Raw genomic sequence first — 16,778 nt, forward strand, 5'->3', positions numbered from 1 at the left:
GCGCCTGTCACGGAAGCCTTCACGGTTACAAATCTGATTTTCATTGCCGACGATGAGGACTCACCGCGCATAAATCTCGCGGCACAATCGGCCGCCCGGTGAATAGCGAGCCTACGCGCGCGCGCCTCGTAAACAGCTCGCGTTTGCGATTATTTATCTTGTCGCGAGATACCGCCGGAGAAATATCCGCCGCGTTCCGACATTGAAATTTCGACGCGGTCTCACGCGGCGATAACCATCTCCTCCGTGAAAAGTTCGCGGGAAGAGAGGAAGGGGAAGACCTGAGTCGACATTTTTATGTGTTATGTCAAATGTTTCATTTTATTGGATATATTAAATACACTTTGCTGTGTTCTAATGTAGAATCTTGAGGATATGTATATTGGAAGGAAATAGTAATAGTGACGTAATGGTTACAAAAAGTTGAATTGTTTAAGCATCCGAAGACGGAGATTTTTTTAAGGGAGAAAATTACATTTCATTCGAGGAAAAAGAATGGATTTATATTTGTAGCGATTAATCGTTAAATTTAGTTTATTTTTATGAAAATCAGTGGCGCATGTAAACAAACATACGAAAACGAAAATAAATATATATATGTGAGAGTTTTTATTATAATGCTAAAACTCGCAATCAGAGAATCGACCTGAAATATTCACACTCTCGGTGGAGGGTTAAATTTCCCTGTTGGCTGTTCTTCAAAATAAATTGTTTTCGATACTCATACGAATTTAGTAACCGAAATATCGAGATCATTTCAGGCATCGAAGTAGCGTTAAAATTAGATGTGTAGAATTGAAGACACGAAAGAGGAGTTTAAAACCAATATAGTACCTTCCAAGTAGGCCGAACTAGTCTACATGCCATCTAAGTGTGCGTAAGTTGCCCCGAGAGCGTCAAAGTAGCATCAAAATGTCTACCCGGGGAAGAGGATCAGCTCTCGCGTAACAGCGGATGAAAGCTGTCGACGATGTCGGACGCCTCGCCGGAAGAGACGCGTCGTCGTTTTACGGTATGCGCGAGCGAAGTCGGGACTGCGTCGTGTTCGGAATCTCCGCAAAATGATTAACTCGCGGCGATTATTGCCTGTCGCGTCGAACACGACGCTGCGAAGCGTCGTCGCGCGGACGACGAGTCTATCGGTAGGTACGAGTGAGCGCACGTGGCAATTACGCTCCACCTGTCGCACTTGTGCGCTTAATTGCGCTCTCGTGCCTAATTACTGACTGAAGAAGGCGATTAATCCGACCGCTAATCTCGTCGTCCTAGCGCGACCTCCTACACGCGGAATTCGCTGCTCGTCGAGCGCACTCGTGACCGCCCGCTTAACCCTGACGCCGCGCGGCTTCGTTAGATCTCGGCGAGAGGGAGAGAGAGAGAGAGAGAGAGTAGAAGAAGAACCGTTTACCCTGAAGAGGGCGAATAGAAGCCGCCTGTGGGGCTCTGTCAACGGCGCCATGACTCACGAGTCGAATGCGAGTCCTATCGGCCTCGGCTGAAGTTATAGCGGACGTTCGCCGTATGATTCAGCCGGTAATTACGTTCCGCGATGCACGCCACCGGCCGCGACCGAAATAGATTTTCCGGAACGCGGAGGAACGCGCTGTACTCATCCGTCGCATCGCGACGTGCCGCGGCCTCCTCGAGAGATCCCGCCGACGAGGTGGCCAGGGGGACCGCCGCTGTCGGGACGTTGGCGAATCGAGAGTTCACGTGGCGCGCTTCGAACACGTCGGTAAAATATGAAATTTCATTGGTTTCTTTCATCTCTTTTTTCATTTACTTATATGTGCGTAAAGGGAATCATCCCTTTGGTACATTGTATTTGATGCAGTCAAAATGAGGGAGTAATAAGAAGAGAATATCCTCGTTGTTAACTGACGAAGCACGAGGAATTTCGAATTTCTATTGTCTCGAATGGTTAAGGTCTGTTAAACGCTTCGGAGAGCATTCTGGTTATGGAATGACGTCATCAAGCTTTGCGTATACAAACGCTTTGAGACGTGGACCGCACACCCTATTCTCTAAATTCCTTGGAGTGAAATTTCACTCGACAAGTTGAGTGACCACCGAGTTATTCGAGCGATGTTTCACTCGTACAAAATGAATTCTTCGCATTGAATCGTCGAGCGTTAAGAAAAAGCTCATTGTCATTTATTCATAAAAGAAGAATTTGTTTTCTTTCTTTAAGAATATTATGAATTTTGTCGAAGGAAAGTTGAATTCGGTTCATTCGAATAAATCAGTCGGGGATTTATTTAATATTCTTGATTGAAGTACGAAACTTATTAGGATTCTGAATATATTTTGAATCAATATAGCGTTCATGATGAACTTACGAGATATACTTTGCGGATATATAAACTTACAAGGTACTTGAAACAGGTAATATTTACTTGAATGCAGTGTGTGTACATCTAACATTGTTGACTGACTCGTGTTTCGACGAGGATAAAAATAAAATAAGAATAAAACGCGGACACGAAAGTTGAACATTGTTAAAGCCGGCAGGTCAGTGCCGAGAACAACGTTGAATATCACCGATGTTATCACGAACCACGACGAGGTGAAAGCACACCGTCTGCGGTTGAGAGTCTCGTCGCGAGACATCCGATCTTTGACACCTCGGAATTAGCACGGTGCCGCGAGAGGTGCCGCGAGCGCGGTTTCGATATTTTATTCAGACGGTCCGCCCTCGCACGAGAGCGCATCGATTCATCGCGCCGGTTCTAAAACCGTCGAATCACCGACGAGCGATCATCGGGGTCGCGCTTATCCAAGGTAAAGTTGAAAGTCACGGAGGCAGGCAGAAGAGAAGGTCGATCGCCCTTCGTCTCGCTTTTCGTTCCGAGCCATCGGGCGAAAGGCGGTTTTCGTCGTGAGTGGCACATCCGGCCGGAAATAATTATCGTTCGCGGACATCGGCCGAGTGTTTTTCCAAGCGGCCCGCTCGAGATATTATACGACTCTCTCGTCGTCTCGCTACATCGCCGCCCGACCCTTCTCGTCCCTTCCGTGGCTCGTTCAAGTGACGTGTCCTTCGTCTTCCTCGTAGACCTTCGAGTCGAGCGTTTGCCAGTCCGATTATCCGTGCGATGGCAGCGGAGGACCTCTCCAAGTGCACACGATGTACTTAGCGTAATTGCGCCGCGCGCGTCAAGCTATCGTTATTATCCGTGCGGAGAGTCTCGGCTGTTTTTTCTGGAAAATTTATCGTCGCTCATGCGAACAGACTATTACCAAGCGCTCACAATCCAATGTCTCACAAAGTTTAACATCAACATTTTCATTATAGTTTTCAAGTCCCGGAGAAATACCATTTTTCTCTCGATTTTCCCGCGGATTTCATTGATTTTTCTCCCGAGAATACGAAAATTCGGTTTAGAGAAATTCACGTGCGCTCGGTTAAACCTTTCTTTTTTGCGAAAATGAAAGGGATGAAAATCCGCGGAAAAATTGGAAAAGAAACGAGTTGTTTTCCGAATTCTTAAAATTATGATTTTCATCCACACAGTGGGAAATATTTTGTACTTGTGTTGAAATCGGTCCTTGTTAAAACTTTTCTGTGAAATTTTTAACGTACCCGTGCGTTAATTTAACATATTATGTTTATGTTGTCTCAATATTTTGTGTTGAGTCGATATTCAATATGTAATAAAACAACATATTTTATACTTCAGTGTTAACTTTGGTATAATATTAGCGTTATTTTTCAACATATTCATCTTGTGTTAAATTACGACAAAAATTTGCGTCGACCATTTGGAACATGTGGAATGTGTTAAAACATAACACGACATTTTTTACTATGCACCGTCAACTCTTGCAATGCATCGATGACTACAAAATGATATCTCTTATCCGCGAAAATGGCTACTTCCGGATCTTCAATTCAGCAAGCACAGAACTCTCTATCTATCGACTTGCTAAGAATCCTTCATTTTCATTTGAAATCTCAATAAACCGAAGAATACAGGAAAAATTCGATCTTTCGGAACAAAGCGTCGAAGCAGTTTTTCGTTTTTCCAGAGGCCTTCTGATTCCGGAGAGATTTCATTATTACATACATGACATATTGTTTTCCCCCATTTTGCGTGCTAATTATCTCTCACCACTCAGCCGCATTTTCGCCGTGGAATCCGCTCGCTATTCCCGAGCACTCAGCGGCTCGGGTCGTTTCCGATCGAGTTAACCGCGAAAATCTACCTGCGCGCCGCAGCTCGCCGGTAGTTCCCACTGCGCGAGAAATTCGTTCTCACGAAGGCGTCTCGTTCCCCTTGGCTTCCTTCCTCGTCGGGACTTTTGACCCAGAACGAGGAGGAGCCGAGTGAAGCGTCCCGGGCACGAGGAAGCGGTAAATATAACGTCGTTTCAGCGGCGCGTGAAGAGCGGGTGGCGTCGTAAGGCGACCAGAAATAGTGGCCGAGCTAGTGTGCAGGTGCATTCTGCGACGCGCCTCCGACGCGTGTCTGTTTACGCCATTCCTCCGTTCCCTCTTTCTCTCCTCTGCCCCCCGTTGCACTCGGACGATATTATCATCGTCGCGACGTGTTCTCCTTCACCTTTATCATAGCAAAATCATTTGTGGATTCCGATCAAATGATCCGGCGATTACTCTTAACAAACTCTTTCGCTGTCCGCGTATAATAATTGACAGATTTTACCGCGACGGCACAAAAAATTTGCTGCGCGATTACTTTTCCCCGTGTATACGTACGAGAAATACAAAAAGAGCAGCCTGATCGCGTAACGTAACATTTTCATTCAAGACCGCCTCGACATATCGCCGCTTGTGGAAGTTCATCGTCGGGGCATCCTCCTAAGAAAAATGGATACCAAATCGTTTCGAATTATTCCAGCCTCGCGGAATAGAATAGGAGAGCACTCCGCTACCGAGAACACCGGGAACCCCTCGGAGAAATCAATCTTTCGTAAGCATCTCGCGCTCTCTTCCCACCTCTCGGAAAGAAAGCTGCCCGGCGGAGCCCATCGGTAATCTCTGGCACTATAATTTCCATAATTCGCGCGTTTTCCTGATGCGTGCGATCGCAGGTGCTTCTCGCTTTGCCCGTCGATCCAATCGAAGCGCAAGAACAGAACAGGGAGAGGGGGATGAAAAAGGGAGCCACGATGCGGATAAACGCGCGAGTGAGGGAGGATACGGTGCGTAGGAGCAGGTGGGGGGCTGCTGGCGTAAGCGATATCGTTCCCTTTGTACCGGAGAGAGCGAAAGCTCGTAGGACGTTTTTTAACGTTCCGCGTTTTATCGCGCGGTCCGCTTCTCTTCCCCTCAGAACGCGGATTCGCACAAAATGTGCATCAAGGGCGCATCCTCTCCGCTTTCCCCGATCTTTCTCTGCCCCTTTCTCCTCTTCCCCCTCTCTCCCTCTCTCTCTTTCTCCGGTGCGCTCTTTCTTCGCGACGGTAAAACCGCGAATGTCGTATGTTTGCGAGAGAGCAGCGGGGATTTTAATAAAGGAAATGGAAGCGACAGATCCGTTCGCGTCGAATCCGCGCTTCAATGTATCCTCCCTTTATGGCCGCCTATAAATTCGAGAGCAGCGAGCCGCTACGATCGTTGGTGACGACGATGATGACGACGACGGTGATGTATGCGGCCCGCTCATATCGCGTAGGGAAATTACGACGACGCGTGTCGGCCTCCCAGCTGGTCTCGTTGCGCCTCGGCACTTCGCCGCGAGGTAGAGAGAGAGAGAGAATAATATCCTACGATGAAACAAACCCGGGCTGTGTTACGTCGGCTTGTGGTACATTGTTATCGGGAACAGGCGCGATAACGAACCCCGAAAACGTAAAAGCGCGTCGCTCGTTCGCGGGACGGAGACGTGACGTCCACTCTCCCGATAATCCGTCGCGCGGGAAGAGAGTCCGAATATTACGCGGTAATATTAAAAAATATTACATTTGACAAAGCCTGCGCTCGTTCGCAATTTTTTTTTTCCTGTAACACGGTCTATCTCGTACCGAGGCACGTACTGCTACATGGTAAAATAAAAAGCGCGCTCCCAGCCTCCCCGGGATTAATCCGCAAAAAAACGTGTACCGCGATCGCCGCGCTCGGCGGGGTCAAAGGTTCCCCGCTCTCGCGTAAGCCGATCATTTCATTTTTCGCCATCGCAGCCGGCCACCGAATGAGCTCCCCGTCGTAGTGCGGGTGCGCCGGCCTCCCATATGAAATATTTCGAGCCCGTTAAGATCACGTCTTAACGGGGGAGAGACGGTCGGCGACGAGCTCCGCGGGATTTCGACGCGAAACCCCGCGCGCTCGCGGCCATTCGGCATTCCCGGCTTTACGGGCTCGTTCATAAGTTATCGCGTACAAATGGACGGCGACGACGAAATCCGATTGCCGAGCACGGGAATTTAATAATTCCCGGGGCTTTGCGCGGCCGAGCAAATTACCTGCGCCGGTGTCGACACGAATGGCCCACCGCCGTTGTCGCGCGACGACTAGCGTCCCTATAATAAGAGTCTGAGCCCCACATGTCTGAATGGCTGCCGATTGAGATCACGTGGTTTCAGACATTAAGCTCTATAGTAGACCGAAGCGAGCCGTTTCTGTGCTAAACTACATAAATCTGCGGAGAAAAGGTTAGGCAAACAATTGCAGGAACATCCGTCACTTTTGTACACTGTTAACTATGTATCTCCAAAGTTGGAGGTATACGTTGAAATAAAAGTCTTACGTAATTACAAGAGGTATTTCGAGGTACATACCTCGAATTTGAATACGTGACGTCGCTTGATCAACCGCTACTCCGCGGGAAAATTATAGGTGACGCGGTGCGGAACGATTTTAATTGCATTCTCGCTTCCTCGTAGCGATGATCACGATTTTTTCGTTCGGATTTCTCTCTCTTTCTCTTTCTCTGAAAAATATCAGGGACACGTGATAACGCAGGTCGACACGCGTGGCTCGCGTTCCCCCTATCGGGAGACGCTGGTCTCGTTAGTGAGCGAGCGAGCAGCACGAACTGTGCGGCGCGAGCCGACGTGCCAAGTTCGCGCGAGGCGACGAGGAGGAATATAGTGTTACATCGCGGAGACGAAGGGACCTGACGCTCGCTAATGCACGTGCATCCGACACCGGCTTCGTTCGAGGAATATTTGCGGCGGGTGTACCGTTACCGGCTGCAGACTGCAGCTCGCTATCACGGATTACGTTGTGCGGAGCGCGAACAGGAAGAACGAACGATTCTCCTTCGGTGAATCGCAGTTGCCAAGTTGCTTCGTCACCGAGAGGGAGCCCTCTTTCTCTCTCGGCCGTTGAACGTTTATTTGGACCTTCATTCGATGCCCGACTCTCTCCATCCATTTGTTGATTTTATTTGTTAATTTTTTTCGATCTATTAACACGCTGACTGCCGTGTCGGTCACCGGCGCTGCAACACTCCCTGTCTCATTAATTTGTGAATAGAAGTTAACCGATCGATGCGAATATATCAAATTAAATATACAGTCGTTAGAAAGCCAATGAAACGAGCTAATCAAATATGTATCGCAGATTATAATTTATTCATAGTATCTTTAATAAACAAATTCATAATTGACCATTGAATAATTAATGAAAATCTGCGCGGCAATCAGCGTATTAATATATGTGTTTACCTGTCCACCTGTATCCATCTATTTCGACATACTGAAAAAAAGAGAAGTGCTACTATTCAAGTAACATTTGCTTGATTGATCCAAGTCAATTGGTTATTCCAATACTCCTCGGCAATTATTTACTACGAGTAAAAATAACTGTATATACAATATGATATTTTATTCGTATAAGTAGACATTTACTTGTACCTGTTAAAACAACTTTTCCGGGTAGAAATTTAAAACGGGAACTGAACAAATCCAGTGCAATTTTTCCCCAACATAATATTTACTGGATAGAAAAATCTAAATGTGAAACCACTTGATTTCTTCAATGGAAAAGAAGTATTACATAATTCTAATAAATACTTTAAACTTAAAACTATTTCACATTTACATTCAGTAATTCACTGACAAATTAAGACGTCATTGCGTTCAAGTAAGTGTTCACAAGCTACTAAACTAGACGTAAATTGATAAAAATATCACTTGATTTACAAGGTTGAAAAACAGGTAATTACGTTTATTTCATTCCAGCACTTTTGTTGTCTATACAAAAATATTTCCGAATCACACGTGATCGCGTGAAAGAGCCGCACTCGCTCGTCGTTTTACATGAATTTTCATTCTCGAAGACACGTGCGCGTCTAGATCTCTCTTTCTTCGTCAAAAGATGATACATCGTTGCGGCTCGCTTCGGCGAGTTGTTTCCTGCTCGGGAGACTTTTCATTAATTTCCGCTTCAAAGGGGCCTTTGCTTTTCATTTAAGGGCTGATTAAACGCCGGCGCGTTTAATACTCGCCGTTAAGTGGCCTCCGGTTATGGTGGATTTCAATTTGCGCTCGCGTGCAGAAATCGTCGGTATTTCGTCGCCGTGGCTCTCTCGGCTAAACGGGAGCAACAGGAGCGGCTTGTTCGTGAATGTAATTATGGCTGCTCGCGAATCGTCGAGTCCGCGACCCGCTGGCTGCCGGCTTCCACGACGAGCGCGAGCCAAGCTGGGTCTCTACGAGCTTACGTGAGCCGGCACTTTTGTCGACGGCCGCGCGCGCGATTTTATTTTTCCGTTTGTTGCTCTTCAAAGGCGAGAGAGCCCGCTTCTCCGTCTTCCGTCGTTTTTACTCCCGTGGCGGAATGTCAGGCGAACCGGCGAGTGCGAAATAACTCGCTCCGCCGTGGCAGTCGCGTATTCCGAGGTCGTCGCCTCGTCGAGAGACGTTACGTCGAAATTTTTACGACACGTGCGGAGTAAAAGCGGCTCGCGACGACGAATTAGGTTTCTCGAGCGCGAAGGAGTCTCCCTTGCGTCGTCGGCGGCGGTGAGGATGAGAACGACGACGACGGAGGATTTCTGTTTCAATTCGCAACGCTCGCGAGATCCGAGATTGCGCTCCTCACGCTATTTTCCGCGCGGCTCTCCTTCCCTCTTTCTCGCGTTCTCGCGCACGCTCCCTCTCCCCCCCCCCTTTTGTCCCTCGGTTACGACTTAACGATCTAGCAATTGAGCGAAGTTACAAGAGAGCGAATTGCGTCGCTGAAAAAGAGGATAAACGGCGCGGCTAAGTGCTGCTGCACGTTTCGCGCGGAATTGCTCGGCCGTTGCGCGCGCGTTGCTCTTACTGCGAGACACCGAGAGAGAGAGAGAGAGAGAGATGAAAGGTCGGCCAACATTTGCGGAAGAGTTTCAGAAAAGAGCTCGAGTTTCTGTTCCGCACGGTGAAAGTTGAGGCAGCGATTTTTCGCGTTCGGTCGATTCGCTCGGGAAAGAGTGCAATCTCGGGGAAAAGAAGAGTGAAGAGGAACATGAAAAACACATCTTCCAAGACTCGAGATTTTTTCGGACATACTCTCTAAAGTACAATCAGCGTATGTTATTGAGAAGCAGTCGATAGTCATGGTAGATATAGTTATAAATATAAATACGGTAAATTAGTGAAATTTCGCTGCAGAATTTGGTTAGCAGCGACTACATTATATTTAATATGAGTAAAATAATTACTCCGATATTTCTTAGTAAATATTTACTTGAATACTACACTTTTTTTCTTTCAGTGAACGAATACTCACTGATTATCGATAAAATCCTGGATGCATCCAGTATTACCGCTTATTGAACATTCAGCTCTTTGATTGACATATTTTTTTAGTTTTAAAAATATAACCAATCAGATAAAAGAGCTCACTCAGCACGAGCGTCTATCGTTTTACTGATTCAATCAGTGGCACTTCCTCCGATTCGATTTAAAAGAATATTCTATCCGTCGAAATTGATCGAACGCGGAATGAAATATTATAGAGGAAAAGCTAGCTCGGCTTTAACGAATATTTCCGCTATTATACGACGTTGGGAAACTTAGGGAATCATAGATCACACCTATCAGCTGCAACGAGAAGGAGAGAGAGAGACGCGTGAAGACGAGGAAAAAAATTTACCGTTGCACTTTTCCATTCGTTCTCTTCGCTCATCTGCCGGTTCTTTCGAGAGATAGAGAGGGGGAGGGAGGTCCCATCGAATATCAACAAATTGGTAAATTACGGCCAGAGCACTTTTAGGTAGCTTGCCAAGCAACGTGCACCGGGTACAACGATCACAGCGATGCGAACGCGGTCGTGGCTCAGGCCAGCCTGCCGGACGACAGAAAATACCGCGCTCTGCATGATTCTAAGTGCTCCGTAATAGACTTTTGGGAAACAGGCGCTTTTAGAATTTCAGCGAGGGTGATTCACCCTACCGACCGACCGTCCCACGTGAGAATGCGAGGAAGAGGGTCAACGCGAATTTCGCTGCGCCTCCCATATGGACGCAGCTGTCGCGCGCGCGTGTCCTCCGTTGCGAACGACGCTTATATCGGGTGTCCGGCCTCGAGGCGAATCAATTAGCTCTCTCCCACGCGTTCCCGTTCGATTTTCGATCGACGGAGAAAGTACACAGCCACGCTGTGCGCCAGCGACGACGACGGCTTCGTTTGAAAATATTACGATAGGCGCGTTGTCATCGGGAAAACGTAGGGGATGATCGTTCGTAATAACACACGTATGTGTGTTTAAAAGATTTTAGAAATGTTTTTCTTTCTCCGAAATTTAAACGGAATACGAATTCCGGTCTGTATTTCAATCAAGAAACATTCCGGCCGAAATTGATTGATTGATTGACTTATTTGTTCAATTCACGGGAATATGTTTTTGTGGTGTGCAAATTTAAAGACGGGGGAAATAACATAAATATAGTTCCAGTAAACGAATGGCATACAAGAAAAAGAAAAGGTTTTTTTTTCTTTTTACGCGCGATTACTCAATTTGATGAAAGGACCCGGATTAAACTATATTAAAAAAAAAAATTCCAGGGGTTTATTGAAAAAGTCAAGAGCAGTCGGTTCCTATGGTGTGCAGGTAGAACGGGTGAACAGAAAAGTCACGTACCATATCACAAAAATCACAATAGTTTGTGAGTAATTAATTATTTTGTCTGAGCTAATGAACTCCCGGTAAAGAGTAGGATCGGATACTGTATAAAAAAAATAATTTTGGGCTTACTTCTGAAAGTCTCCTAGCAACGATGGGTATCAAGCGAGAGGCGTGTTTCTTTTCAGCGCACAGTCCTGTGTCGCATGCGAACGGTTTGGAACACCCTGTATAAGCAAGAATATTATAATCTTTTTAGCAGATTTTTCTCTCGAAAGTCAAGACCGTCCTTGCGTTAACGCGTCTTGTAGTTGTATAAAAGGATTGTTAATTTTTCGCAGCCATTAACGAGTCTAGTTACCGGCAAGAAATTTACAGTAGAACAGAACGGGTCCCCTCAGGGCTAATTTTTTAATACGTCCTATCGTCCTGACACGACACGTTGCATCTGTCTAAATTCAGATCGTATCTTCCGCGGCGGCCGGAAATTTCGTCACGGGCGTATCCGTTGACACCCGACACCCGGTATCGAGACATCTCACTCGCGGTGGGACTTCCTGGTTCCCAGAGCGTGATGTGCGAGCATTTGCGAGCGCGGGTGTGAGCGCTCACGCACGCGCGCGCATCTACGTCGCTTCGTGCGCGCCGTGGAAGATCAAAGTCACCCGTGCTAGATATTTCATCGCGAACGTCTGAGCGGCTGCCAAGAGCTCCAAATGCGGCGGTCCGAGGATTTGCGAGCGGAAGTGCGACCGGGGAGGAGGGCAAAAACACCGCCGCCGCCGTCGATCCGCATAAGCGGCGAGGCGACGTTCCGCTGCCGTCGTCATCGTTGTTGCATTCCGGCCTGTCATTGTTACCTAATCCGCTTTTGCGGGAACATCGTCGCGACAAAAACGCAGCGTGTTGCAAAGCACGGGACGCCGATCGCTCCCTCCCCCCGACAGAAATCCTGGCTATGCCCGTGAAAGTAAGGATAAATGATATTACTATGATTGAAATTGAACCTACTTTACTATCTTGGCTCCTGCTGTGCTGCGAGATTCAAAGACTGTTTCAAAAACAAATGTCGATTTCATTTCCGCGACACCGCGATGCCGCCGTCGCGGCTATTTAGCGCTCTGTTATCGTGTTGTCGAATCGCGCGTCGCGGTCTGACTTGCAAATTTATATCACACACGTGTGCCGGCGTTGAATTATTATTGACCTTATTCGAATAGAACTCGGGTCGAGAGGTTGAAGCAAGCTGCGCCGGCCGGAAACACGAATATCTGAGTCGCGAGGTGCATCGCGATGCTCCCTTACGCAACGGCGGAACGGCGCGACTTTTCATCGCGGTCGCCTTTCGCGCGAGACTCCCCGCCGCGAGAAGAGCGGATTCGCGCGTCTCCGGGACTCGTGGAATTTATGGGCGCGAATCTAACGGTCCTCTCTCTAATCATTTATCAGCCGGCGTGAACGTTCGAGCAGGAACCGGCTGCACTCGGTCTCGTCGGAGGAGCCGCGATTACGTTGTCAGGCGAAATGGAAAGTGCGCAGCACACGGACGGCGCTTCCTCGGAGATGATAGGGAGCAGCAAATCGGAATGGCTAATTGATAAATGATGATTAATCGACATGAAAAGGCAAATAACCGACGAAAGTGACGATAAAGATAACGTTATTTTTTATAACGTTCTTCGGATATTTTCCTAATTTCAAATTACAGTTATGAAAAAGATAAAGATATGTATAAATATATTTTTATAATTATAATCTTTTAAATTGTAATTATCAAAACTATGTAATTTTTCTTGTCCTTCATTTCGGTTCTTCTTTATAATTAAAATGATTTCATAAATAAAATTAAAAAATAACGTTAAAATATTACTTTTACGATTAAGAAATGGGCCATTTGTTTAGAAATAAATAGTTATAATAATAATACAATATATATATAATATAATATATTCATATTCTAATCTAAGTATATTCTGAGGAGACTTTCGATCACGTGCGAAGATTGATAAGATGTCCTGACGATTTTGCACGCTTATTATTTGCTGTGCTACCGAATATCTCATTGTGAAATAGTGAAAAAATCGTAAAGATCTGTCGCAACATTATCGCGCTCATGTATCGCCCGATTAATCGTCGCAGGATATTGAACCCCGACGATAGACGTAAGAGAGACCTAGATAAGCCACTGGCTTCCGAATACTAATTTAACTAACGATAATTCCGTTTGTTTTAGGGCTTCCAGCGGCCGCGGACCCGACTCGCCCCTCAGCTCGGATCTGGCGCTCGACAAGCCTCGCCCCATACCATCGCCCAGGTAAGTTCATTGATACTGGAGCGTTGCCACGATTACGCGCGCACGTAGCGCGCTAAGTGGCGCGTTAATGTGCTGCAGGTCCCGTGCAAAAAGCACTGCCGCGAATATGCATCGTCTCTCTTGAGAACATGAGAACATGATTCGAGCATACTTTTTTCATCAATTAACCTATTAAAGTCCATGACTAAACCGGTGAAGTTAGCAAAATGGCAATAATTGGAAATAGGATCGGAGCGTGAAAAAATATTTCTGACATAAAAAACACATTACAGAAATCAATTTTGCAACCAATTATTATAAATAAATTGTTAATTATTGATTGCAGAAGGAAACTGACTAGGCCCAAAGATTCTACGGGAAAAGTTACAAGAGAAACACGTATGACTTTTTCTCATATCATTCTTTATTTGTGCAGAAAAACAAATTAATATCGCGGTTTTTATAACAATTTGTTGCAAAATTGATTTTTGTGTCGGAAATATTTTTTTCACGCTCCAGTCTTTTATATTTCCAATTACTGTTTTTTTTACTAACCTTACTTTGTCTAGGTATGCACTATAACAAGATTCAATAAACCGTGATATCTATTTTTCTCTTTTTGTATAAACGAAAAACGATATGAGAAAAGATTATACGTGTTTCTTTTATTATTTTTTCTATGGAATTTATCGGCTTGATCGGTTTTTTTCCACAGTCAATATTGAATAATTTGTCGCAAAATAACAATTTGTTGCAGACTTTTTTGCAATATACTTTTTATATCAGAAATGTTTTTTTCACGCTCCGGTTCTATTTCCAATTATTGTTTTCTTGCTAACCTCACCGTTCGAACTATGAGCTTTAATTGGTTAACTCATCTGAATGGTGTCTCTTATCTGATTGTATCCTTCGTACCAAATTTCCTCACGTTTCGCATAATTTTCTTGCTTTTCTTTTATATTGACAGTGAAAATAGGGATATTAATTAACGCTCCATTCATATCGATTCGTTTGCCAAACTCGTGGATTTATGCTCGGACAGTCGTGTGCCAAAAAGAATCCTCTTCCTCTTTGCGAGAGCGCGATAGTGACGGAAGCACGCGTTTCCGTCCAAGATGCGATGACAATCAGACACGACGAATGAACGTCGCTTCCACCTTCCTCCCTCGATCTTCAAAGTCTCGTGTTCGAGCCCCGGCAATCACTTGCACGTCTTTATGGATCGCACGTTTTCAAAGCGGCGCGCGTGCGTGTGATGTTTTACACATTTGCGTACTCGTCGCGCGAAAAGGCGAGAGAGAGAGAGAGAGAGAGAGAGAGACGTAAAAGCTAGATGGACTTTCGAAGGGCCGGGTAATATAATCGTCAAAAGTGGAGCGACACTTGGTTCCTGCTCTGTAATTCCGCCGCCGTCGACGCGCCTGCTGCTCCTCCTCCGTTTCGAGATTATTGACATTGATACGCAAATGCATCTGTCCATGCAATATCGGTCACCGCGTCTGCGGCGCGCCGACACGCCGCGAGAGAATTGTCGAGCGAATCGCCTTTGTCAAGCGCGCTTAAAGTCGGTCACTTTTCCGCTTGCACAATGACACACACCGTCGGCGTCGTGCTAGAATGCACGCGAGCCGATCCGGGGCCGTTGGCCGCTTACGTGAACTAATTGCGAAATGTAATTAGATAATGGGGCGTGTAAAGCGTTTTCGTCCGTTCGTCCTGTGGGCGATCATGCGGGGAATAGATCATCGCGACAATTAAGATCCGTCACAGGAGGATAAGAAGTGGAGCGCCTGTAGCTCCTTTCTGCGACTTTTAACGACGATGTCTTTCTCGTTACGTCGTCGACACGCAGCTTTTCTATTCTTTGACTACAAGAGTGAAGCGTGGACCGCCAGTCCACACTTCACTCTTCTCATTCATCGCTGTGCTGAGAAATGTATCCAACGAGATTTAAGTCCCGCCCCGTCGACTAAAGACTGGGAAATATTAATATATCTTAAGATGTACCAATCGTAATGAAATATATTTTGTATTCTGTGCTTAATAATATGAAATATGTAAATAAAAATTGTAATTAATTGAGTAGATTTTTTTTATTAATTTGAGACACTAAATTATGAAATAATAATGATTTAATCCTTACAGATATAAAATATAAATGATTGGGGTAGATAGCTTGGGTTACCCTTAATAAGGCACAGAAGATCTTACCTTTTCTTTTTACTTGATATTTTATAGTTTGGCAGTATTGTGCAATACAGTATACCACTAGTTTTAAAAACTTTTAATTCTTGTTGTATTTCACTGTTTCAATAATAAAAATGAATAATAAAATGAATTGCTGTGGATGGCTATTCTCTGCATACATTCGACAAATGACGGAATTTTAGTTCTAGTATTCCTCAATTGGTCGATGGTGACACGACACATCTTGGCTACCAGTCTGAAATTAGCTAGTAGCAGTCCATATATTCTATAGTCAAAGCTTCTACTGTACATGTCACACCTGCGTGATGACAACTTGACGACAACGACACGTCGTTCAAAGTTACAGAATAGGGTATCTATTGGGTAGCTTGTATAGTTTTAAAGTTTCCGAATTATCCCGTTTCCCCCTGTTTTTACGCCGATATTTTTGGTTTCTTATCTTCTTTATTGAAAAAAGTAAACATAGCAAGTTTTAACTGAACACACGTGAATTTTTATGAACGAATTTTTGTACCCTTGGGACAGAAAACAAAGAAATCCGCGGAAAATGAGGAAAAACGGTTTTTTTTTTGCCGAAACTTTAAAACTGTAGTAGACTTAGCAGTCGCCTAATAAGCGAAAAGTCCCAGCTCGACAATCTCGCGTTTCCGGTATATTTTCTCTGCGAGTTCTCGAACTCCTACGGTTCGTTCATTTGTTCGATCAGTCGTGCGTGCGTGCGTGCGTGCGAAGAGAGCTCTTTATTAATCCTTCGGGGCAGACACGTTTGCGCTTGACGTACGTGCGCATCAACCTTGTCTTCTCTCTCTCTCTCTCTCTCCTTCTCGTAATCTCGCGGTGACGACGAAACTCGCGATTCAAGACATCGCGATGTCTCGTGCGACCTAACGTCGCGACGTCGTGTTCGACGAGCTACGCGAGAATTGAGCGCGCGAGAGAGATTCGTCTGAGAAAATTTCGCGGGCATTGTCTCGGCGAGAACACGACGACGACGAGGGCGCACGTGATGCGCCCACGCGACCGTTCACGTCGCTTATCTAATTAGAGTCGTCGCAGGAAGTCTCCCAGGACCGTTAATTAATGCTTCATTCATATCAATTTATTTCTCAAGCGTCAATTAATTTTTCCTCCGAATCTCGTGTCACTTATCTAATTGAACCTTTTATATACAATAGTTTTCTTGTATCGTTAGTTAGGGAAAGTGTCCCGAGACATTTATTAGCGTTCCCTATCGTTTATTCTTCAAATTTGCAACTTTATTCTTCA

General features: G+C 45.5%; 1 protein-coding gene across 8 annotated transcripts in view; it reads left to right on the forward strand.

The window, feature by feature from the left end:
* LOC106746090 overlaps positions 1-16,778 on the forward strand; it is a 259,684-nt gene that overhangs the window by 91,122 nt on the left and 151,784 nt on the right. For all 8 annotated transcript variants that reach the window (XM_014622292.1, XM_014622290.1, XM_014622293.1 and 5 more), the window contains exon 3: positions 13,245-13,325. In XM_014622292.1, coding sequence (XP_014477778.1) covers positions 13,245-13,325 — 81 coding nt within the window. The remainder of the gene's footprint in view (positions 1-13,244; positions 13,326-16,778) is intronic.

Source organism: Dinoponera quadriceps, unplaced genomic scaffold (genome assembly GCF_001313825.1).
Source record: "Dinoponera quadriceps isolate SergipeBrazil2010 unplaced genomic scaffold, ASM131382v1 scaffold1782, whole genome shotgun sequence".
NCBI classification, from domain to species: Eukaryota; Metazoa; Arthropoda; class Insecta; order Hymenoptera; family Formicidae; genus Dinoponera; species Dinoponera quadriceps.